The following is a 9,790-nucleotide window of genomic DNA, read 5'->3' on the forward strand; positions in this document are numbered from 1 at the left end:
CCTAAAAATTGCTGTCCACCAACGTTTACCATCCAACCTGCCAGAACTGGAGAGGCTCTGCAAGGAGGAATGGCAGAGGATTCCCAAATCCAGGTGTGAAAAACTTGTTGCCTCTTTCCCAAAAAGACTCATGGCTGTATTAGATCAAAAGGGTGCTTCTACTAAATACTGAGCAAAGGGTCTGAATACTTAGGACCATGTGATATTTCAGTTTTTCTTTTTTAATAAATCTGCAAAAATGTCAACAATTCTGTGTTTTTCTGTCAATATGGGGTGCTGTGTGTAAATTAATGAGGAAAAAAATTTAACTTAAATGATTTTAGCAAATGGCTGCAATATAACAAAGAGTGAAAAATTTAAGGGGGTCTGAATACTTTCCGTACCCACTGTTTATTAAATGATTTAAATAACTGAAATGATATGCTAAAAATTAAACTAAATCCGCCAGCAGGTGGCGACAAGTCACTGATTTGATCACTGAATCATTAATTCAATTGATTCGTTCAAACGGCTGATTCATTCAGGAATGAAGCAAGTGACTGTCTTTATGAATGGGTAATCATGAATCACTGACTCACTAGATACGTTCAAAAGCGCACTTTCATTGAATGAATGAAACTCAGCTGTGTTTGCTTTTAGAGATGCAAGTGGCTGAGCTGTTACTATATTTGGAACTATTTTAGTTAAAGAAATAGAGCGAAATCAGGCAGTACTTGTTTACTGAAATGTTGTATTGAATCAATATCACATTTGCAAACTCCCTTAATAACTATTAAAAGCTGTCACTCTCCTTATCGCGATCTGTGGGCACACAGAAAATGAGAGTGCGAGTGAGTTCTCAAGACTCAAAAGCATGTGCAAATGATACGTTCCGTCATCGCGTTATAAGTGCGGAACCTGCGGGAATGAGTACAATTGTAATTAATAGCCACAGTCCCGCGCTGAAATTCAAGTCCTGCTCAGTGTTCTCTGCTAATAACCCGACTGTGAATGATGTGAGCGGCGTCACTATGTTGTCACTGAGAAGCTGCAGCCGTGGCGGGAATGATTTTTGGTGTGCCAGCAGAGCAACAACAATGCGCTACATGTTTCTTTTCCCCAAATGTTTTTTTCCAATTGACGGAAATCCGTCGTAGCGATGGAAAACTTTAATCCCTGCATAAACAAAATGTATTTCAAATTTAATTCAAGCACTTTCAAGGACCCATGTTAGTTTTCAAGTACTTTCCAGGCCTTGAATCCACATGTCTGAAATTCAAGTACTTTCAAGAAGCGTGGGAACCCTGAATATTACTGAATATTAATTGTCTTTTAAACCTTTGTCTTCATCTTTTAGATATATTTTCTTCCATTCAAGTACCTTTTTTTCCTCTTCTAGCCTCTTTTCGCTGTCTCCAAGTACTAAGGCCTTTAGGACCCTGAGAAGGTGGCACCCTGATGCACTTTGTCTTTCGAGTATGATGTTTCTATAGTAATGGGGATCCCTCCTCCTCATTGTCTCCATGGGGGCATCGGTAGACCCCCACTGCCGTGTCATCGTGACAAAGCACTCCCCGCCTCCCCGGGAAAGAGAAAACCGAGAGGTCTGTGGGATATGGATTTATGTGAGCAGGGAAGAGTTCAAAAGCTTTCTGGTTGTCAGGAATATAACGATGGTGTCCAACGCTAGAGGTGTAGGACAGCATGAATAATGTGATGGATTACACAACACCACGATGTGTTAGAGATGTCTGTCTTCATGTTAAGTGAATAAGGAAATGTCTGAAGAGACATATTCTTCACAGGTCAAAGTAAAAGTAAGCAGAAAAACACATGACATTTTTAATCATTTCTAGTTTAATTGCTGCTCACCATATCCATTTAGTTCAGGTCTGAGATCAGCAATATACCTCATATATTATATATTTCACTTCTCTTTAGTCCCTGATGTCCATTTGAAGAGTTTCTTAACTGAGATGACCAGCATATTGTTCTTCAAGACATTAGCAGCTCTCTCCCAGCGACTCTCTTCTTTCCACAGGCCTTTCCCATTCTTCTCTGCTCTGCTCTCGGCCCTCAGAAAGCGCTTATAGAGACGCCAGTAGATCCGAGAGTGAGGGTCCAGACCCACAAAAGGAGAAGTCCTAGTCAATCCATGCCTCAAAATTTCCTCATTCACACAGGTGTTAGAGAGAGCCCTGAAAGAATAATGTGATGAAGTGGATCTAATGGATTTCCGTGTTTTAAGCACAGTGTGACTAATAACATACAAATTATAACATCTATTTTACAAATTTAATTTACATTTAATATATCATTTAATTATTACATTTCATCACTGAACTTTCCTTTATTTTTTCATGATTTTTCCAGTTGATTGTGATTAATATATATATTTTTTAATAATTTGAAAGAAAGCGTGTATAGAAATAATAATTAAAAAAAACTTTTTCAGGCTTAGAAACAACACATCCTAAAAATTGCTGTCCACCAACGTTTACCATCCAACCTGCCAGAACTGGAGAGGCTCTGCAAGGAGGAATGGCAGAGGATTCCCAAATCCAGGTGTGAAAAACTTGTTGCCTCTTTCCCAAAAAGACTCATGGCTGTATTAGATCAAAAGGGTGCTTCTACTAAATACTGAGCAAAGGGTCTGAATACTTAGGACCATGTGATATTTCAGTTTTTCTTTTTTAATAAATCTGCAAAAATGTCAACAATTCTGTGTTTTTCTGTCAATATGGGGTGCTGTGTGTAAATTAATGAGGAAAAAAATTTAACTTAAATGATTTTAGCAAATGGCTGCAATATAACAAAGAGTGAAAAATTTAAGGGGGTCTGAATACTTTCCGTACCCACTGTTTATTAAATGATTTAAATAACTGAAATGATATGCTAAAAATTAAACTAAATCCGCCAGCAGGTGGCGACAAGTCACTGATTTGATCACTGAATCATTAATTCAATTGATTCGTTCAAACGGCTGATTCATTCAGGAATGAAGCAAGTGACTGTCTTTATGAATGGGTAATCATGAATCACTGACTCACTAGATACGTTCAAAAGCGCACTTTCATTGAATGAATGAAACTCAGCTGTGTTTGCTTTTAGAGATGCAAGTGGCTGAGCTGTTACTATATTTGGAACTATTTTAGTTAAAGAAATAGAGCGAAATCAGGCAGTACTTGTTTACTGAAATGTTGTATTGAATCAATATCACATTTGCAAACTCCCTTAATAACTATTAAAAGCTGTCACTCTCCTTATCGCGATCTGTGGGCACACAGAAAATGAGAGTGCGAGTGAGTTCTCAAGACTCAAAAGCATGTGCAAATGATACGTTCCGTCATCGCGTTATAAGTGCGGAACCTGCGGGAATGAGTACAATTGTAATTAATAGCCACAGTCCCGCGCTGAAATTCAAGTCCTGCTCAGTGTTCTCTGCTAATAACCCGACTGTGAATGATGTGAGCGGCGTCACTATGTTGTCACTGAGAAGCTGCAGCCGTGGCGGGAATGATTTTTGGTGTGCCAGCAGAGCAACAACAATGCGCTACATGTTTCTTTTCCCCAAATGCGGGAATGAGTACAATTGTAATTAATAGCCACAGTCCCGCGCTGAAATTCAAGTCCTGCTCAGTGTTCTCTGCTAATAACCCGACTGTGAATGATGTGAGCGGCGTCACTATGTTGTCACTGAGAAGCTGCAGCCGTGGCGGGAATGATTTTTGGTGTGCCAGCAGAACAACAACAATGCGCTACATGTTTCTTTTCCCCAAATGTTTTTTTCCAATTGACAGAAATCCGTCGTAGCGATGGAAAACTTTAATCCCTGCATAAACAAAATGTATTTCAAATTTAATTCAAGCACTTTCAAGGACCCATGTTAGTTTTCAAGTACTTTCCAGGCCTTGAATCCACATGTCTGAAATTCAAGTACTTTCAAGAAGCGTGGGAACCCTGAATATTAATTGTCTTTTAAACCTTTGTCTTCATCTTTTAGATATATTTTCTTCCATTCAAGTACCTTTTTTTCCTCTTCTAGCCTCTTTTCGCTGTCTCCAAGTACTAAGGCCTTTAGGACCCTGAGAAGGTGGCACCCTGATGCACTTTGTCTTTCGAGTATGATGTTTCTATAGTAATGGGGATCCCTCCTCCTCATTGTCTCCATGGGGGCATCGGTAGACCCCCACTGCCGTGTCATCGTGACAAAGCACTCCCCGCCTCCCCGGGAAAGAGAAAACCGAGAGGTCTGTGGGATATGGATTTATGTGAGCAGGGAAGAGTTCAAAAGCTTTCTGGTTGTCAGGAATATAACGATGGTGTCCAACGCTAGAGGTGTAGGACAGCATGAATAATGTGATGGATTACACAACACCACGATGTGTTAGAGATGTCTGTCTTCATGTTAAGTGAATAAGGAAATGTCTGAAGAGACATATTCTTCACAGGTCAAAGTAAAAGTAAGCAGAAAAACACATGACATTTTTAATCATTTCTAGTTTAATTGCTGCTCACCATATCCATTTAGTTCAGGTCTGAGATCAGCAATATACCTCATATATTATATATTTCACTTCTCTTTAGTCCCTGATGTCCATTTGAAGAGTTTCTTAACTGAGATGACCAGCATATTGTTCTTCAAGACATTAGCAGCTCTCTCCCAGCGACTCTCTTCTTTCCACAGGCCTTTCCCATTCTTCTCTGCTCTGCTCTCGGCCCTCAGAAAGCGCTTATAGAGACGCCAGTAGATCCGAGAGTGAGGGTCCAGACCCACAAAAGGAGAAGTCCTAGTCAATCCATGCCTCGAAATTTCCTCATTCACACAGGTGTTAGAGAGAGCCCTGAAAGAATAATGTGATGAAGTGGATCTAATGGATTTCCGTGTTTTAAGCACAGTGTGACTAATAACATACAAATTATAACATCTATTTTACAAATTTAATTTACATTTAATATATCATTTAATTATTACATTTCATCACTGAACTTTCCTTTATTTTTTCATGATTTTTCCAGTTGATTGTGATTAATATATATATTTTTTAATAATTTGAAAGAAAGCGTGTATAGAAATAATAATTAAAAAAAACTTTTTCAGGCTTAGAAACAACACATTTGAAATTCACTGATATTTCTAGCTTTCCATGACCCCTGTTTATCAACATTTAATAATTAAAAACTTGTATGATATTAGATCTAAAGCAGTGGTTCTTAACCAGACTGGTTAACCGGTTGAGACCCATTTGGGGGTCTCAAAACTCAAAATGATTAAAATAGGCTAAACAACAACAAATCAAGATATTTCTTATTTTAACTCATTCCCTCAACTGGATTTTATTTTTTGTCTTTGAAAAGCCCGTGCTCCCTCTGTCAAGCTAACCACTTTCATGGTGGCATCTGACCCTGTGCTAATCTGGTATATTGCACCTACCCTGTTAACTGACACTAGGGAGTGGAGGGTCTCGTTCTGTCGAACGATCAGTCGGAGCCACACTGTCTCAGCTGGTTTCAGCTGTTGACCAATCCAGTCCTGCCCTTCTGCGGTCAGCTCCACTCCAGCCAGACGCACATCCAGAAGGGTCAAGGAATGACCTGCTGAAGCCAGTGTGAGTTGTCATCTCGCTTTTAAACGCTATATCAACAAGACTCTAATTTCAAAGTGCTTTTACGATGTGAAAATAGTTTACGGAGTCAGTACAAAGCAGCAGGACTTCTAAAGGATGTCATTTTCTGTGGTCTGAGAGGACCATTATGTAAACAACACCAGTAAGGTCATGCTATCCTGATGAATATTAGTCTCTGGTATACAGGAGAATGCTAGATACGTCCATATGGTACACGCACCAAGAGGTCAAGCTTACAACAAGGCCATCTGTGAATCAAAGTGACATCTCCTTATCTAAACTTCAGGGAGTTGATATGTGACTGGTATAGCATATTTGGATCACATCTAAACTCATTTTGAAGGCATGGATGGTCCATAATATAATTACTTTGCCTCTTTCCACTAACTGGTTTACAGAGAATCATTTGAAAATACTGAAACACAATCTTGTAGATGTGCAAATGTTAACAATTCAGTGGCAATTTGATTCAGTTCTGAAACAACGTGAGATTTCGCAGAGTTTGGAGTGTAACAACAGGATGACGGGAGAAAGAAATCTTTCATGCTTCAGTGACTTAAGTTAAAAGACCAAGTGAATGGACTTGAATCCAAGTTCAAAGGCAAAGTCACTTTTTTCAGCAGGACAAAAAAAAAATCTCTCAACTTACTGACACAGCAGGAGATAAAACAGTTTCTAAGAGAAATGGGCTTTTAAATATTGAGTCATAATGGAGACCAGCTGTTCAGATGAACACAGTGGTCCCTGTGACAGCTGTGAAATAAATGTGCAGGCCTACTGAAAGGACTTTTAATTAAAGTGTGTGAGGGGGTCTTCCTGAAGGACTGCAAAAGAGGGTTGTGTGGTTCCTTACATTTAGTAAGTAGGCGACTGAGCAAAGGGACATAAATTGGAATGTGTTCCACTTCAAGCCCTTTTTCTGTAATATTGCTTAGTCTTCCTCTGATACTGATGTTTCTCTCAATGAATCGTGTTGGAATATCAGCAGCGGTGCCAAATTTTGTAATCTGCAAAATAAGGACAGGAAAATATGACCAAGACAAGAAAAAACATCAATATAGTTCCAGGGCATCAGGATCCCCTGCTGGTGAATGCCATAACAACACCGTCATGCTTTCCCATTAAACATAATTCAAATATAAAAACGAAAGCATCTGCATGAAGACTTTACTTAAACTCAGAGTCCATTAACATATGGACTGTCAGGAGCTGCGTGAAATAAAGTGTGTGTGTGTGTGGTGCATTTATTTACCAGTCTGATGCTATGATGAGAAGACCCGCGAGACCAAGACACGTGCTGATGTTCTGTTGGGGAGCACATTAAAATATGCACAACATAAGATAAAGCAGTATAACATTTACTGCGTCTTGCGCGGGCAGCTGTCATTTACAGTATGTAGTTCACTAACTCAGTTTCTCAGTACATGGGCAGTCATATATTTCTAATGAAATTAAATGACACCTATTGTTCAAATCTGTCACTTACCCGGATAAACGTTAAGTTATCAGCAAACTGTGATATATGTGCAATGACATTTTTAGAGGACTTGTCCTCCTCATTCACATCTGCAGGATCCAACCCTCGCGGCATGTTGTTTATAGAAGAACTACAAAATGTAGCCACTCCCACTGTTTAAGGGTAGCGCCTTAGGCCAAAATAGTGAAATGAGCTTTCCGTTTTACATGGGAAAGCTTATCACAAATGGATCCGATTTCCTTTCATTTATTTGTATACAAGATATTAATTTATTTTACATAAGAGTTTGGGAATGTTGGTAAAAACAAGTATTTACAAAGATCCAATGTCACACTGCAGCTGTACCCTCTCCCCACTATATGACATAAAACAAAATAAGGTGAACACTTAATGAAGATTACAAATATAAAGAATTTTGCATGAAGAACATTTTACAGCAAGTAAAATATTTAGCCATACAGTACAGTATTTTACAGGAATAGTTTACAAAAAGAAAAAAAAAAAGAAAGAAAATTCTGCCATTCAGTCCATGTTTTTTCAAACTAATTTGGCTTTCCCCCCCCCATGGAACACAAAAGATGATTTGTCAGGATGACAGCCTTAATCATCATTCACTTTCAAAGAAAAGATGATGTAAGATTAAAAATGAATGGAGACTGAGGCTGTCAGTACTTAAAGCAATAGTTCACCCAAAAACGAAAATTCTGCCATCATTTACTGAACCTCAAGTTGTTCCGAACCTGTATGAGTTTCTTTCTTCTGTTGAACACAAAAGATGATATTTTGAAGAATGGTGGGAAACAAAGTTGCCGGTAGCCATTGACTTCCATAGTATGGAGGGGGTAAAAAAAAAAGCTGTTTGTTTACCAACAGTATTTAAATTGTGCCTAACGTCTCCTCTTTTGTGTTTATTAAAGAAAGTTATACAGTTTTGAAGAATGAAGATTAGTAACTAATGACTGAATAGTCAGTCTTGGGTGAACAATCTCTTTAAATTATCCCTAGTTATCAGTGAAAACCAACTTTTAGTTAAAGTGATGGTGATTGTATAAATATCCCGGTCAACCAATAACAAACGTTAAAGTTGTAAACTCTAGGCTTTCTTCTCCGCTGCTGAAAAGTCGAAATCATTTATAGAAAATCTAATGATTAATTTTGTTGACATGGGGTTTGGTAGCGCTAACAAAATTTGTTGTCTTAAAAGACAGCTGGTTTCATGAATATTAAGTTCAGTTATACACATTCAAAATTGACTGGCCATAAAAAGACAAAGAAAAAGACCAAAAACAAAACAAAAAAGCAAATATAGTCTTTGTCAATAATTTTTTCCCTGTTCTTGCAGAAGTTATAGTTAACTTTCTTCACTTGCTTTTTATATTGATAGCTGGGTCATTTAAGATTACTGCGATTTATATACATAACAGAAAACAACAGAAAACCATTTCCACCACTATAACCAATTTCAATAGTACTACAACCAGTTACATTCACAATCATGTGATTGCTGAGGCAATTTGGGTCTAACTGCATAAATATGTACATTCCACCTGAAGAGCTCGATTAGAATCAAGTCTTTCTGGAGAAAAAGCATAAAAGCTGAAATGTGAATTTTGCAGCAACTACATCTTCATGCATATGTCATGTATGATGTCAGAAGACCCACAGTCTGTTTGGGAGAAAACTATGATATTAGAAACAGAAAAGCACAAGGCACAGGAACTCAAGACAAATGCTTGATTAAATAGGCAGCTGAGCAGTGAATGTCATGCCATTACTGTGTATCATGTACTTCACACATAAGCTAGTGCCATCTCTAGATTTACAGATTTCAATTTGGCATAAAAGCTCTGATTCTTGGGGATACTGCAACAGATATGCTAAGAATTTAATAGTACAGTATATTCTACTATTTCAGTCATCAAAGAGTTCAAAGCCTGTCTACAGGCCTGCTGTAGCATGACAAAAATAAGTAGTTACTCAGAGAAGGAAAGAGAGGGCAAGGCATGGAGTAACTTTAAAACAAGAGACAGAGTCCAGTACGGATTATGTTATTTGACAGCCCTGCAATGCCACGCAGAGGGGCTCTCTTCTTGTATCCGCTTCATTCTTTTCCCGAAGAACATCCACCAGCAGAGACCGATCAGAACACACACCACAGACTCAACGTAGTAACCGTCCAGTGTTGTCACACACGTGCCGCCCTCTCTGACACAGAGCTGAAGACAATATAAGAACAGATTCAAATTACAGGCATAGTTAAGCATCACCAATTAGCAAATGCCTGGAAATATGATTAAATTAAACACTTACCCCTGCTTCTTCAACCGAACCGCACGTCTGCTTGGGGGCTCCCTGGCACTCTTTAAAGGTGAGAGGGTCTACCAGCCATAGAGCTAGAGTAGAGGGCCAGTTCCCTCCTAGATTAGTCACAGTGTTCAGAAGGGTCATGTAGGTACCCCCTATCACAGGGTCACTGACCTTGGCATGAAAGGCCATGCAAGCAACATACATGCTGTATAGTGCCACCTAGTGGAGAAAGACATTTCACAATGAATAGAAGTACAGACACCAAAGAGTATGTTGATTTCAATCTAAATTATCAATTATTTAAATAAAATTTAGATATTATAAAAGGGCAGTAGTAACTAATTGCTTAGTTCTTTTAATGCTTAATCATTTAATATTATTAATTTGTATTATATATATA

At 38.4% G+C, this 9,790-nt stretch overlaps 1 protein-coding gene across 1 annotated transcript; it reads right to left on the reverse strand.

Annotated features, from left to right (window-relative positions):
• Positions 1-1,906: 1,906 nt before the first annotated feature.
• Positions 1,907-7,201, reverse strand: LOC107557156 (protein C3orf33-like). The gene is made up of 7 exons (XM_016240486.1): positions 7,093-7,201; positions 6,859-6,911; positions 6,713-6,719; positions 6,460-6,613; positions 5,414-5,574; positions 5,132-5,133; positions 1,907-2,177 (listed from the first exon to the last, which is right to left on the reverse strand). The coding sequence occupies exons 1-7, from the start codon at positions 7,195-7,197 to the stop codon at positions 1,907-1,909; spliced, it is 753 nt and encodes a 250-aa protein (XP_016095972.1). The 5' UTR covers positions 7,198-7,201.
• Positions 7,202-9,790: the final 2,589 nt, after the last annotated feature.

The sequence above is a fragment of the Sinocyclocheilus grahami genome, unplaced genomic scaffold (genome assembly GCF_001515645.1).
Source record: "Sinocyclocheilus grahami isolate Dianchi unplaced genomic scaffold, SAMN03320097.WGS_v1.1 scaffold591.1, whole genome shotgun sequence".
NCBI lineage: Eukaryota > Metazoa > Chordata > Actinopteri > Cypriniformes > Cyprinidae > Sinocyclocheilus > Sinocyclocheilus grahami.

Bases quoted from the DNA above. Each gene is read 5' to 3' on its own strand.
- LOC107557156 (XM_016240486.1), bottom strand. From the start codon at position 7,197: ATGCCGCGAGGGTTGGATCCTGCAGATGTGAATGAGGAGGACAAGTCC. The intron at 6,912-7,092 runs GTAAGTGACAGA...GCTCCCCAACAG, and splicing joins ATAACTTAACGTTTATCCGG to AACATCAGCACGTGTCTTGG. The intron at 5,575-6,459 runs GTAAGGAACCAC...TGGCTTCAGCAG, and splicing joins CAGTCGCCTACTTACTAAAT to GTCATTCCTTGACCCTTCTG.